This window comes from Convolutriloba macropyga, chromosome 6, assembly GCF_964194025.1.
Source record: "Convolutriloba macropyga chromosome 6, txConMacr16.3, whole genome shotgun sequence".
NCBI lineage: Eukaryota > Metazoa > Xenacoelomorpha > Acoela > Convolutidae > Convolutriloba > Convolutriloba macropyga.
This window is the reverse complement of record NC_134473.1, coordinates 19,212,893-19,228,332: the sequence shown is the minus strand read 5'-3', so window position 1 is coordinate 19,228,332 and position 15,440 is coordinate 19,212,893. Positions and strand designations below refer to the sequence as shown.

At 36.1% G+C, this 15,440-nt stretch overlaps 1 protein-coding gene across 2 annotated transcripts in view; it reads left to right on the top strand.

Moving 5' to 3' along the window:
• The window catches only part of LOC142341549 (protein retinal degeneration B-like), a 62,200-nt gene extending 50,513 nt beyond the window's left edge, over positions 1-11,687 (top strand). Inside the window, exons 8-11 of one of the 2 annotated variants that reach the window (XM_075392570.1) lie at positions 974-994; positions 1,438-1,646; positions 3,403-3,609; positions 10,831-11,687. In XM_075392570.1, the coding sequence (XP_075248685.1) occupies positions 974-994; positions 1,438-1,646; positions 3,403-3,609; positions 10,831-11,561 (1,168 nt within the window). In that variant the 3' untranslated portion in view covers positions 11,562-11,687. The remainder of the gene's footprint in view (positions 1-973; positions 995-1,437; positions 1,647-3,402; positions 3,610-10,830) is intronic. The other variant, XM_075392571.1, reaches the window with a different exon arrangement.
• Positions 11,688-15,440: the final 3,753 nt, after the last annotated feature.

Here is a 15,440-nt window from a genome sequence, read left to right as displayed (position 1 = left end):
GCGACTACGAGAGCCAACCACCCGCCATTTTTCAAACCCGATGGGCCTCAAGGGGGTCAATTGCGGCTATTTTCCGGCAAAATGCCTGCTATGTTTTGTTATGCTACCCACACTTTTCCTTATTCTGTTGATTTTTACAAATTTTAAATGAAAAAATTTTAAAATGGTATGATTTTAGTGTACAGGAGTAAAATATTAGTTCTATATAGTACTGAAAATGCATATTTTCTAATAGGCAATTGGTTCCGGTGTCCAATGATGAAAGGATGCGTTCAACTATAAAAGAGCGACGCCGTTGGCTACGAAGGCCAGCCCGACAACTACGGCAAGCTTAAATGTGTTGCCTTGTTGTTTCAAACTGTTCTCAAATTGTGTAACAATCACTGTTGTTATATGCTTGTTCATTTGAAGACATGCGCTGAAAAGGCGAGTTCACCAGCTACAGGTTTACATACAAACTATCATTGGAGCGTTTCAACGTTTTGGTTGGGTTGAATTTGGGTTATTTTTGCCATTCTTACATCTGTTGTTGAATGAAATAAGGGATTCAATTTTTTGAACAATTTTAATTTTGATAAACATAATTTTCAAGTATTTTTTATTGATTGCATCAACAACTCCATCAACTAAGCTCCCCAGCCGTTTCTCTCTCTCTCTCTCTCTCTATATATATATATATATATATATATATATATATATATATATATATATATATATATATATATATTTTACGGCACGCAAGTCGGTTTAGCAGCTATTTCGACCGCATGTTTCGACTATTAGTTTTGCCTTGGTAGTTTCATTTTGTCAATAATTTTATGAACTCAATGTATCAGTTTATGGAGTTGTTGTTGCTACATGCTGTCTGTTGTTTGTAAAATGAGCGCCAATTGAATGTAACGAAATTCGAGTGCCAATATTTTTGGCGATCATGCTTTGTGTCCTGCTTTGCTAATGTGTTGTGACTGTTTAGTCTCGAAGAGGAAGATCAAAGGTAAGGTTTAGAGTTTAGTTGAATTATACTTGATCCATTTAGAAACTAAATCAAACGCTTTTCAAATCAAAATGGCACAAAAGCATTCTTTCGTGTTGTCATGTACTAAAATGTTTATCTAATAGAATTTTAAAGTCAATTATCTGCATAAAATTGTTTGGGATTATTTAATGGTAGGGTCGCGCTTAATATCGACAATTAATCGTGTTGACAAAATAACGGGCAGCAAAAATTAGATACCATTATCGGTGGCTATCAACTAACTGATCGAAGTTTGCAATTGAAATCAACTATGTTTCCATCCATTTATCCTTTTCGATCAATCATGCTTTCAAACTGAATCTCACGTGACGTCACCGATTGTGGGAACTAACTCGTCATTCAGAAGTAATTCTATACAGTCACAAAGAATAGCAATTGAGTGAGTAATTTCCTGTTTGCAGAAGCTCAGCACGGAAGTCGAAGAGTTTTCCGCCTCTGCACGTGTTGAATGACGTAGCAATAACAGTAGGAAATGAAGCCATGATAACAGGACGGTTCGGATATCGTGTGGGGGTGTTCGTCTCAAAGCTGTCAAGCGAAACTGTTGAATTGGAGATGAAAAGCGAGAGAGGCGATGGGGAGGATTCAGATGATTGTTGGTCATCAATAGGTTGGATACTGCATGTCTTAAGCAAACAGTTCACAAAAGAATTGTTTTTGAGCCCCTTGTGATTTTGAAGTAATTATTTTAAACTTGTCTCTTTTTACTACCCGAAAAAAATGGTATTTTTCAAGACCCAAAAAGGAGTTCTGGTGATATAAATTTGTTTAACTCGAAGAGGAGTTATGGTGATGTGGGCTACAATTATTACGACTAAATAGGAGTATTGGTGGAGCGTGTTCATCTGTAATTTTGTTGCAGTGTATTTTAAACAGGAGTGAGACCCGTGAAAACAAAAGTGTTTGATTGCTCTCAAACGAAGTTTGTAGCAATTATAGTAGTCCTGTGGTCTTTTTAATGCGATTTTTCACTTGACGGATTTTTTGTCTGACCCATTTGACTTTTCGTCCAAAAATGAGATAAACAGGTAGCGCCCAGTGGGCATTAAATTCTCTTAGAGCCTTTCAGCTCACTAGTCTCCAAGTATGCGATTCACAGAAACTGTTTTGGAGTCTTATAGTTATGATGTGAAGGGCGGTTCTTAGAGGTTGAAGAATCCCCACAGCTGTTGCCCCCGTGGCTAGCTAGTGAAGAAGCTAACCGGTCGTTTGAGAGCAATTCGCCCGACGTTAGTCGGTTTTGTTTTAATTGCTCTTATGTTTTTTGTTGTATATATTGATACTTTTGCATTAGTAGTATCTTGAAAATCGGTTTTTGTCTTTGTCCGTGTGCTTTATTTTATTTAGATGGTCGTTTAGGGCTTGTCCTATTATGTTTTTCTGATAACTCTCTTCTATCTTATGGCCTGTTCCTATCTTTTCAACAATGCGCTGTAGGTGCTAGTGCTATATTATGTGAAGACTTTGTTATCGGTACAATTTCTCTTGTAATTAAGGCTTTCAATTGCTGTTTTTGCTAAGTGCTATTTCGAGCGCGGGTCCCTTAAAATTTCTTTTTTTTTCTGCAACATGTTTTTCGAGTATTTCAGCAAACAACTGAATTGAAGTGACTACTGAGTGATTTTCAAAATATTGAATTCGTGCTGTGCGCAAAACTTCTTCGCCTAAGTATCCTCCCCACCACTCCACCCCCCTTCCCCACATCAGCCCCCTCTCCTTTCACCCACCAATCCACACCCCTGCACATCGTTCAGGCCGTAAGGGCCCCGTGCTTCCAAAAATCGACTTCCCACCGTTGTCCCCCCACTGTTGCCCCGACCCATTAGCCCCCGGTGCACCCCCTCACTAAACCGTGTCTAGCTACTGACGAAGCGAAGAGAGCAATTCGGTCGACGTTAGTCGGTTATGTTTAGGTTAAAATGTCTCAATGATAAATTTCGCTTCACCGTTTTTGAGTTATCTAGTTTTGCGTTCTCTAAATTGCCCTCATTTACAATTTTACTAGCTCCACTCCCTTGACGGCAGCTTACTACTTCAAGTCAAATGAAAATTGGCAAAGCTCGTTGAAATTGACTTCCTAAGGGCACCTTATAAAAGTTATACACCTATTGTTAATCCCCACACTCATAATTGAATCCACCCTTATAGTAACCGATAATAGTGGTTACTATTTTATCTATAGTACCCCCCCTCCACAGAAGCCACCTCTCCTGACTGAAGCAGGCCACGATAATAGAAACGAACCCCGCCATTCCTTCGAGAGCAATTTGTTATTTGGTTGTTCAAATTAAGTGCTCAACAAAAACTGTCCCCATTCGCTACAGTTTATTTTTCGTTGCATATCTGATTTGCTCTGCTGTGTTCAGGTCAGATCAAAACAGGTATCAAGGGGAGAATAATGTACAACTACACTCTTGCCAAGGGTCTCTCAATAGGACTGTACAGTGTCAGGGCCGTCTGTCCTGGTGACCTTTCCCGTGCCAGATCTACTCTCTGTGTCCTCCCACCCGAGGGAGTTCAAGCGGTTGTATTCAGTATAGACGGCACATTTGCTGACAGTGTTTCAATTACAGGTTAGCTAAGCGTCAATGTTTGGGCGAACAGCTTTTTGCTAAAAAAATACTTAAACCATCTATGCGGATAGAGCACAAATCATTTGAATAAAGTTTCTTTGAGCTATAAACGGTTTTTGTTCAAGCCAAGACAATATGTTTATTAAGTCCTATTTTGTCCAAAGTGATTTATTATGTCCTGGACATATATTATGTCCAAGTTTTGGACATATTATGACCCGCATGCCAGAAGAGAGAAAGACCAGACCAATCGTTTTCGAATGGCTGAGGATGCTGGAAGAAACGTTAGAGCCCATCAAGAAATATCCTTGCACTCCTCGTTAATTGATGAAGCTCACCAGAGAAGCAGGATGGGATCCTTTGCATGTCGAAGACCAAGCAAAGGACATGAAGTTGTGGAAGCTAATGATCAGAGAGCGAGAGATTTATTGAGCAGTGGGTCGAGTGCGAGGAGAATAGACATGTTGGCCCTCTCAATAGATCAGAAGAAGCAGCTACACAGGGAGAAGCGATGGAATGACTATGTTGCAAGAGAATCTCAAAAACAAGAGCTGGATTAGCCATTCAAAGAAAAAATGCATAGAGGATCTGAAGCTGTACATAAATGTGCCCGATGTGCAGATGAATTCAGCAAAAAAACCAGCCTGAAGAGCCATCAAACGAAATGTCTAGGAGCGACAAGTCCGACGATGTATGTCCCAAAAACTAAGATGTGTCCGGAATGCCAAGAACCGAAGTCAGCCACTAATATAGCCAACACATCGCTCCATTTTCTGATCATTAATAGCCGCCCTCATCTTCTCAGCCGGCTATTATAGCGCTCCTATTACAATTCAAAGAATTTGAATTGTATTGGTGCGCTGTGTTTTTTACAATCCTAGAATTGGATTGTATTGGTGCTCTGTCTTTTTTACAATTCAAAGAATTTGAATTGTATTGGTGCGCTGTGTTTTTTACAATCCTAGAATTGGATTGTATTGGTGCTCTGTCTTTTTTACAATTCAAAGAATTTGAATTGTATTGGTGCGCTGTGTTTTTTTTTAAGGTGTGCACACATTTTTCAATGACTTTGATCTTTCAAAACGGGATAAACAGGTAAAGCCCAGCGGGCATTAAGTTTCATTAGAGGCCCAAAGTGGGCTTTAGTAGTCCTTCAAGTGCATATAGTGGTGCAGCTGCTGGGATGGCCTTAATTTATGGTTAAAAGGTCATTTCGGCTAGAGTTTTTCGGCTCAAAATGGTGGAAATTTTCATGTTTTTTGTGATTTTTTTGAGATGTTTGATTTAGTCTTAGGTTGAAGTTTTTAAAAGTTGTTGAAGGCTTTTTGCGAGACAAAATTGCTTGTTATGACCATTTTATGAGCTATATGTCGTGGTACTACAACACAAACACACAATGATACTAATTTTTTGCAATTTTTTTCAGGTTTTTTGAAAACTTTTGTCATTTTTTCAGTTTTTTTAGCCCTAGGTGTCACGAAACCTTCTCTAGGGTTTGATAAAGGGTTTGAGGATAGATTACTGCACAGTTTCTAGTGGTAATGGATCGGTTTTCAACTTTGTGACATCATAATTTTTAGCATTTTTCGACAAAAGTTGCTATTTTTTCATTTTTTTTGACACATTTTTGTTATCATTCAAGTTGTTTGAGTCGCAAGGGCAAGGAAACCTAATTAGGGGTTGGATAATAAGTTACTGAAAAATTTTTAGTTGCCATGGGATAGGTTTCAACTTTTGAATATCACAATTTTTAGCAATTTTTTTGAACAATTTTGCATTTTTTTCAGGTTTTTGAAAATTTTTATCATTTTTTTAGTTTTTCCAGTTTCAGGGACCAGGCAATCTCCTTTGAGGTTTGTTAATAGGGCACTGCATAGTTTCTAGTAACAGTCGAATGCTTTTTAATTTTTTAATTTCTCGAATTTTAGCGTTTTTTGATAAGATCTGCAATTTTTTTAATGTTTCCTAAAGTTTTTGTCAGTTTTTGATATTCGTCCATTCTCAAGTGCACGAAAACCTATTCCACGTTCTGATAAAAAGTTACTGCATGGTTTTTAGTTTCAATGGATTTGTTTTCAACGATTTAACGTTTCGACTTTTAGAAGTTTTTTGATAGAATTGCAATTTTTTCGAATATTTTTTCGATATTTTTTATATTTGTATTTTATTAATAGCCGCCCTCATCTTCTCAGCCGGCTATTATAGCCTTCCTATTTTTTTTTACTTCTTCGAATAAAAAAAGTTTCGCTTTACCTCATTTTGCCGCTTTTTGAACATTTTGCGTGATATCTTTTTGACTTCTCTAGGCTAGTTTCTCTCTTCTCTCATTTTGCTAAAAGTGATTTTGAACATCAGTTGCTCAGCAAAGCAATTCAAAATGATTAGAGTCAGTATAAAAAAAGTCTTAGTTACCACCTCTAAAGCTTATTGGTATTGATGGTAGCCCTGTAGCCTCTCTCTAAGAAACAGAAGTACGTTATGTTCAACTACGTAATGCCATCAAAATAAATCGGACTTAAAATCGCATCCAGGATTTGACAGTATGTTATTAAATAGTGGCTAGGGGGCAATTGAATGACTTTCAACATATTAATAGAACGAATTTCTATTTTTTGAAGTTTGAAATTTTTTCTAAAAGTTATTGCCTATCGATCTATGAGCCAATGAGTTTTTTAAAGCTTGGAATTGGGTTACTGGATAGCCTCGAGACACAGGAAAGATTCTGAAGATATTTATATCACGATTTTCAGCAACATTTCCTTATAATTTGCAATTGATTTCTTAAATTTTTTGGTCAATTTCGAGTTAATTCAAGTTATTCAAGGGCCAATGAATATTTTTCAGGTCTTGCAGATATAATACTGGACCGATATCAGGAACAAAATTGGTTTTGAACATATTTATGTAATAGGTGTTTTTAAAGGGAAAAATTTTTGCCTTAGGTTTAAAAGCTTCAAGAGTTTTAGCAATGAGTTTGTTTTTGTTTAGTTTTGATTCTTTTAGTTTCTCAATTCTTGGACGATTTTTGTGTGCTGGCTGGCATTGTTCAATTGATCTGCTGGTCAGGTTGAGTACGTCTGAATTTTTCATTCATTTCTTTGAATTGTATTTCAGGACTTGTCCTGCTATGTTTTTTTATTTTTGTAAGATATTTTCACACCTGTTTTGATGACGTTGAGCTTTCAAAAGGGGATAAACAGGTAAAGCTCAGCGGGCATCAAGTGTCATTAGTGGCCCGCGTTAAGTAGTCCATCAAGTACTCAGAGTGGTGAAGCTACTGGGAAGGCCGTAATTCAAGGTTAAAAGGTCGTTTTTGGGAGTTTTTGAACCTAAAAGAATGAAATTTTTAGCACCCTTTCGTCTTTTTTTGAATTTTTGTTAGACCAGTCTGAAATTGAGGTTTATTAAAGTTGATAAAGGTCCTTTGCAAGACGTAATTGGTTTTTACGGCTACTTTAAGCGCTATATCTATTGCTACTCCAAACATAAACACGGTAATTTATACTAATTTTTTCAAATTGTTTGAAAATTCTCGTCATTTTTTGAGTTGTTTCAGACTTTGATGTCAAAAAAAGCTCCTCTGGGGTTTAATAATAGGTTATTGCATAGTTTCTAGTGGTAATGAAGTGGTTTTAAATATATTAACTTCATGAATTTTACCAATTTTTTTTAATCAAACTTGTTTTTTTTTCAAATTTTCTGCTATTTATTGTCATTATTCAAGTTTTTCAGCCCCAGGGGGCAAGAAGCCTCATCTAGGGTTTGCTAACAATTTACTGAAAATATTTTTTGGCCATGGAATGGTATTCAACTTTTTAATATCTTTACCAATTTTTTGATAAAGTTGCAATTTTTTGAATTTTTGAAATTTTTATTCAGTGGCCAGGGATTCTCTTATAGGGTTTGCTAGTAGGTAACTACATAGTTTCTAGGGGCAATAAAATAGTTTCCAATTTTTTAATTTTCCAATTGTAGGGAATTTTTTAAATAAAGCTTGCAATTTAAAATTTTCGATTGTTTTCAAATTTTTCGATTTTTTGTTATTCTCTGAGTTTAACTATCTTGACTGGCCAACGAAACATTTTAAATGTTGTAGACGGTTTACAAAACAGAACTCCAGAGTAAAAAAAATGTTTTGACCTTTTTATAGCGATATTTTTGGAAATTTTCTTTAAATTTCTCTTCTCAGTTTCTTGATGCATTTGTCATATTTGTCCAGTTTATCTACTTTTTGTGGCAGATTCGTCTCTTTTTTCAAGGTTTTTGCGTGAGATAATTTATTTTGAAATGAGTCATATATATTGCCTTCAAGTTAAAAGCTTCAAGGCTTTTAGCAATGATCTCTTTTTTTGGTTAGTTTGTTTGATTCTTTTAGTTTCTCAACTTTTGAGATTTTGTCTTGTTGGCTGGGATTGTTCAATTGATCTGCTGGTCAGGTTCATTAGTTTTGTCTTTCATTCAATTACTTGGATTGTATTTCAGGACTTGTCTTGCTATGTTTTTTGAAATGTCTAGGAGCGACAAGTCCGACGATGTATGTCCCAAAAACTAAGATGTGTCCGGAATGCCAAGAACCGAAGTCAGCCACTAATATAGCCAACATATCGCTCCATTTTCTGATCATTAATAGCCGCCCTCATCTTCTCAGCCGGCTATTATAGCGCTCCTATTACAATTCAAAGAATTTGAATTGTATTGGTGCGCTGTGTTTTTTACAATCCTAGAATTGGATTGTATTGGTGCTCTGTCTTTTTTACAATTCAAAGAATTTGAATTGTATTGGTGCGCTGTGTTTTTTACAATCCTAGAATTGGATTGTATTGGTGCTCTGTCTTTTTTACAATTCAAAGAATTTGAATTGTATTGGTGCGCTGTGTTTTTTTTTAAGGTGTGCACACATTTTTCAATGACTTTGATCTTTCAAAACGGGATAAACAGGTAAAGCCCAGCGGGCATTAAGTTTCATTAGAGGACCAAAGTGGGCTTTTGTAGTCCTTCAAATGCTTTTAGTAGTGCAGCTGCTGGGACGGCCTTAAATTAAGGTTAAATGGTCATTTTTAGGAGTTTTTGGGCTCAAAATGTTGCAATTTTTCTTGTTTTTTGTTATTTTTTTAGTTTTTGTTTGATTAGTCTTAGGTTGAAGTTTTTAATATTTGATGAAGGCCTTTTATGAGACAAAATTGCTTTTTATGATCATTTGATGAGCCATATGTTTTGGTACTACAAACTCAAACACACCAAATGATACTAATTTTTGCAATTTTTTTCAGGGTTTTTGAAAATTTTTGTCAATTTTTGAGTTTTTTCAGCCCTAGGTGTCAAGAAACCTCCTACAGATTTTGATAAAGGACTTGTTGATAGAATACTGAATAGTTTCTAGTGGTAAAGGTATGGTTTTCAACTTTCTGCTATCGTGAATTTTAGCATTTTTTGGCAAAACTTGCAATTTTTTTCATATTTTTCGACATTTATTGTCATAATTCAAGTTGTTTGAGCCCCAGGGGCCAGAAAACCTCATCAGGGGTTGAATAATAAGTTACTAAAAAGATTTAAGTTGCCAAGGAATAGGTTTCATTTTGAATATCACAAATTTTAGCAATTTTTTCTGACAAAATTCGCATCTTTTCAAGTTTTTGAAAATTTTCATCATTTTTTCAGTATTTCCAGTTTCAGGAACCAGGCAATCTTCTTTGAGGTTTGTTAATAGGGCACTGCATAGTTTCTAATAACAATGGAATGGTTTTCTTCTTAATTTCTCGAATTTTAGCTTTTTTTTTATAAAATCTGCATTTTTTTTAAAGGTTTTCTAAAGTTTATGTCAGCTTTCGATATTCGTCCATTCTCAAGTGCAAGAAAACCTATTCCACACACTGATAAAAGTTAATGAATGTTTGCTAGTTTCAATGGATTTCTGTTTAACAATTTAACCTTTCGAATTTCAGATATTTTCTAACAAAATTTGCACTTTTTTTCAAGTTTTTTTCAAAACATTTGTCTATTCAGTTTTTCTTGCCTCAGTAGCCAGGTAGCCTCATTCAGGTTTTGATAGTATGATATGTTATTAAATAGTTGCTAGGGGGAATTGAATGGTTTTCAACTTTTTAATAGAGAAAAAAATATTTTTTGAAATTTAAAAATTTTTTCTAAAAATTATTGCCTATCGATCTTTGAGCCATTGAATTTTTTAAGACTTAGAATTGGGTTACTGGATAGCCTCTAGAGACACAGAAATGATTCTGAAAAATTTAATCTCACAATATTCGGCAACATTTCATAAATTTTGGCAATTGATTTCGTGTTTTAAGTTTTCCGGTCATTTTCGTGTTAATCGATCTTGAAGGGCCAATGAATTTTTTTCAGGTCTTTAAGTTTTAATACTGGTCCGATTTTAGAAACAAAAATTGGTTTTGGACATGTTTTTGAAAAAGGTATATTTATAGGGGTCAAATTTTGCCTTAGTGGTGAAAGCTGAAAAATTTTTAGCAATGACTATATTTTTGTCTGGTTTGTTTGATTGTTTGTTTCTCAATGTTTTGAGATGATTGTGTTTGTGTTTTGGTTGGCATTCTTCAATTGATCTACTGGTCATGTAGAGTTTTCTATATTTTTCATTCAATTCATTGAATTGTATTTCAGGACTTGTCCTGCTATGTTTTTTTTTACTTCGTCGATCTTTTTTTCGCTTTATTTTGCGTGAAATCTTTTTGACTTCTCTAGGCTAGTTTCTCTTCTCTCATTCTGCTAAAATTGAATTTGAACATCAATTGATCAGCAAAGCAATTCAAAATGAACAGAGTCAGTATAAAAAATTGAAGTCAGAAATAGAAACGTGATAAACCCATAAAGCCCAATTTTAGATGCCCGCTATTTGAACGTCGTTTCTATGAGTCCTAGTTACCATATCTTATGCTTATTGGTATTGATAATAGCCCCTGTAGCCTCTCTCGAAGAAACAGAAGTATGTTCAACTACGAAATGCCATCAAAATAAATCGGACTTAAAGAATAATTTTGTACAAAAAATCTTTTTTTTTTTCAATATCTTCTATTCTTTCAATCCCAATCATGCTTATTGGAATCAACGGCGGCTATTTTCCGGCAATCTGCCGGGTATGTTTTTGGAGTATGTGTGAGTCAAAAATTCATTAGAGAATTAAGACTTGAAGTACTTTAAAAGAAGTACCTTACAGTACATAAACCAATGGGAGAGTAATGATTTCAGGTTCCAACTCGAAGCTCAGAAATTCTTCGGTGGAGTTAGTCAGGTTCTGGTGTGCTCTTGGCTACTTGGCTGTGTACGCAAGTGCCAGACCTAACATCATGAAAGAGAGGGTTAAGTCGTGGCTGGACGCACACGGATTTCCTCCATCTCTCTGTCTGTTTGTGGAAGGATTAAGCACTCCAGAGAAGAACATGGTCAAGAAGGGAAATATGCTGAAACAACTCAAGGAAAATATGAATATCTCTTACTATGCTGCTTATGGGTCTCAAAAAGATCTGACCATGTACTCAAAACTCAACATAAGTCCAGAGCGGATTTTCATTTTCCCAGATCGGTTAACAACAACCGCAAGGTCAAGAATAGGCAGTACCTCGTCACAAAATTCCTGCGAAACTATCTCCAAAAATGGGATTGCGGCTCACGTTTCTAATTTGAGGATAAAGTCACAAGAGTTAATGGCAGAAGCTCCGCTACATTTCTCAATGCAGTTCTCGAGAAAAATTAAAGGCAGCAGCAGTTTTGTTTGTATTGATGAAGACAGTTGCGCAGCCCTGCCGGAAGATTCCTTGAAAGTCTCCCTGGTGACTAAGTCTCCCAGGTTGAAGGGTAAGTTCTTCGAGACAATTTCATCCATGGCTAAGCGAGAGACGGTTGTATCATTGCCAGAAAGTAGACAATCAAAATCAGAAGTGAAACAAAACTTAAAAAAGACAATGACTTGCGACTCTTAGTGAACTTAATTAGCCATTCACGTCAAAAACCTTTTCAGCCAATATAGAAAAATTGAGCAGATTGGATTAAATTTGTGTACAACACTTCAATGATAGTTTTTTTGAAAATGTAGAATACGCCTTCGTTGCAGAAATCCCAACTCTAGATTTCCCTGTTACTAGCATCCCTAAGCCCCTGCTGGTTAAAGCCAACCGCGCTCTTGTTTGAGAGCATTTAGCCCGAGGTTAGTCAGTTACCTCGTCAAAAAGTTAATTGAAGTCTTTTACTGCTATACTCCAAATAATTTTAAATAAATAAACAACGCCAAAAATTAAGTGAAGTTTATCGAGAATTTTTTATTGATGGGTTGAGCGGAGCTATTTTTGGCCTTATCTTAATTTGCATTCATCCAATTTTTCAAACGCGTGGCGTGCGTGACTTTGTTTTCCAATGTTACTAGAGCTAGTTATTTGTTCAAACGAGTGAATTTTGGGCACTCGTGACTTTCCGCACTCCATAGAATGACTTTAATCGCTTCAATTTGAGGATTTAGGTAAATTTACGATGCCTCAGTCTAATTGAAAGTTATTTGAAGGCACCTTCTAAAAACAAGACATAAGTCTATGTCTAGTGAGACAGCATGGATTGTTCTGATTAATTGCTCTCAAACAAAGTTTGTAGCAATTATATTAGTCCTGTCGGTTTTTTATGCGATTTTTCGCTTGACCGATTTTTCGTCCGACCCATTCGACTTTTCGTCCTCAAAAACGGGATAAACAGGTAGCGCCCAGCGGGCATTAAGTGCTCTTAGAGCCTTTCAGCTCTGATTCAGCTCAAACTGTTTTGGAGACTTATACTTATGGTGTTAATGGCGGTTCTTAGAGGTTGAGACCCCCCTGTTGACCCCCCACCCCCACTATTGCCTCCATCCCCCACCGCGCTGTTGCCGCCCCCAACCCAGTGTTAACCCCTCCATCAGCCCCCGGTGCACCCCCCCCCCCCCCCCCCCGTGGCTAGCTACTGAAAAAGCCAACCGCTCGCCGGTCGTTTGAGAGCAATTCGCCCGACTTTAATCGGTTATGTTATTTTCTTTTTTGACATTTTGAGACTGCAAGTCTTCGAAGCTGTTGCAGCTATTTTCTTACAATATGTCAGTTATGTTTATTAATTGCTCTCGAAGGAAGTTTGCAGCAATTTTTGTTAAAGTTTTGGTCTTATGCTACATTTTTGCTCGGCCGTTTTGATATTTTGAGGGACTTTCATTCCCTTGTTTTTTCATTTGCGTGATATGATTTCTCTCATTCACGAGTGTCGGCAGCTGGAATTAAGTAATGTCAGTTCACTGCGAAAAGTCAATTGAAAAGCGCCTCTAAATGGGTGTATTTATCTTAGCTTTTTGTGGTTATAGTGGTATATAATAAACTCTGACGTGATTTGAAGCAGCTCGTAGTAAATTTAGTTACTCCTCCCGACCGAAGCTGGCTGCAATTTATTTTAGCTCCAACGTTAGTCGGTTGTGTTTTATGTACGTATTATTTCGTTATGGCGTTTTTTGTGTTGGTTTGGAGAGAAGGAGCGTGTAGCACATACTAAAATATTTATAGAAAATCATTGTGAATTCGAGCTGTTTTTGGCTTTTTATCTTTCTTTGAGGAGCTGAAGGAATTAAAATTTTTGCTGTGGGCTGCCAATTTCGTGCTGTGTTGTTTTTAGAGAAATGTTGGTTTTCATTTGTTATCGAAATTAATATCTACAATATTTGTTTTAAAAAATATTGCCAACAATTTTGTTGGTTTTTTGTTACATCTGCTTTGAGGCTTTACTGCTTTTAATAGGTGTTGATATTGGTTTGCGATTTTGTCGAAACGTTGTTTGTGGCCAGCAAAAGCTGGTGCTGAAACTAAATAGTCTTAAAAGGGTGACAAATGTTCTTTTACAGTTCTTTTATACTGTTTTCTTTTTGAAATTTCTAATTGCTCTTGAACGAAATCTTAGCAATTTTTGTAAACGTCCTGGTCTTTTTTATGCAAATTTTTTGCTTGACCATTTTGCACTTAGCTTCTGGAACATTCTTTGGCTTCTCAAGCTCCCTTTTTTATAGAACTTGTTTTTATGTACAAGAGTTAAAGTTAGAAAGGACAATGTTTTCCCTTGAGAATGGGCAAACTTTTTTCTCGGCAAACAATGACGTCAAAATGCATTTGTTCTTTCTTATATTCTTTGACCGTTATTGGGATTTCTGCTTTTGTTGATTGATGTTAAAGGAACATTCTAGGTTTTCAGAGGTGGGGTTCTCAAGATCGTACTCATATATAAGCTGGGATGGAAAATTAGTTTTAGGTTATAACCCGGCTCGTTAAATTCAAAAAATGGAACTGACTCCATTGTCGCGTCGCGAATATTGTAGTCGCCGAATGTACCCAGCAGCTGTCTTCGGGCGTGCCATAAGTATTTATACATCGGGAAATGGAGTATTTTAAATTCTTGGAGTCGGGGTCCTGTCGATATTGATCCTCGTTTATGAATGGCGAGTTGTTGCTATGGTTGAAATTACTCATCTTAATTATTACGGTCAATCAATTCAAATTAACCGTGCAAAAGTTCGTCGATTCTAGATTCTATAAATGAAATGATGTCGGTGTATGATGGGGAATTTTTTTCAAAAATATTTGTGGGTGGTGTTTTCAAGAGTGTTTATCCAGAATGCAATTCGATCAGAATATCATAAGAAAATATTGAAATCGATATGAAAATACATAATTAATGTAAATAGTGTGGGTAGGAAATCAAAATTTGTCATTAGTGTTTAAAGGAAAGAAATTCCAGGGTAGGGGACAAGGACATTGATGTAGTTGGGATAGTTTGCAATTGTTTATGGTGAGGAAGGAAGCTGGCTAAGAGGGGAACTTGTAACTGGGAAAGGGGTTATGGGTTCGTCGGAAACAATGTAATGTGGGGATTCTGGCCTTTCGGTGATTGGATTAAGGTGTGGTTCGTGTTGGAGGATAGTACCAATGATTAATGGTGTAGAATATAAAATCAATGTTGGCATTTTGGTTATGTTTATGCAATTTTGAATTTTGGACCATACAGGGGAGTATTCAATTGTTTCAGGGTACGTTTCGACAGCTAGTTTCGTTTTCAATTAATTCTGGTTGAAGACTAAGTGGGATAAGCGGTTCTTGATTTAGAAAAAATGAAATTCTGTAACTAATGATGGTTGCATTATAATGTTTAGGGGAGGTATAAATAGGATTTTGTATTTCATTAAAGTATTCATGAATTAGTTCAGCCTTTCGAAGTTTCTTTTTTTACAATGTTGCAAAATTCTATTATAGTTTGTATGTTGCAGTCAAATAAGGAAGATTAAGATGCTGCATAAATAATTCCGCTCTTCTGAAATTCATTCCCTGTATTGAGATTGGCTGAGAATTCAGTTTTTCCCTTTTTCTAACTTTTTTTTGAGTTTGCAGTTTCGTTTCTGGGTCTGAATTGTGTTGTTTCTCTCAAGTTCGATTAACCCTGTGAGGCTAATGCTGTAGTTGATTTGGTAAAGTAACTCTTATTTGATTCCATTATGTGGCACTATCTTGATTCATCATTTCTTTTTGTTGTTTAGTAGTGATTTTTTGGGCGTTTCTTTGTTTTGCTTCCGCTTCTTTGTTTTGCAAATTGAGGAAACTGATAGATTTTTTGATTAATACGAATGTCATTGCTAGTTTTTGTTTCACCTGTTTAGTATTTGTACTAAAGCTGGACTGAGACTAATTAAGCGCAAACTTCTTCAGCGCTTGAGAAATAGTTGAATTTTAATAGAGGATTGTAATCTGGGATCCACTAGGAGCCCGGGGACTGTTTTTCAATCTAAAATTTGGGGAAAGTTTGAGGGTGGCAGCTCT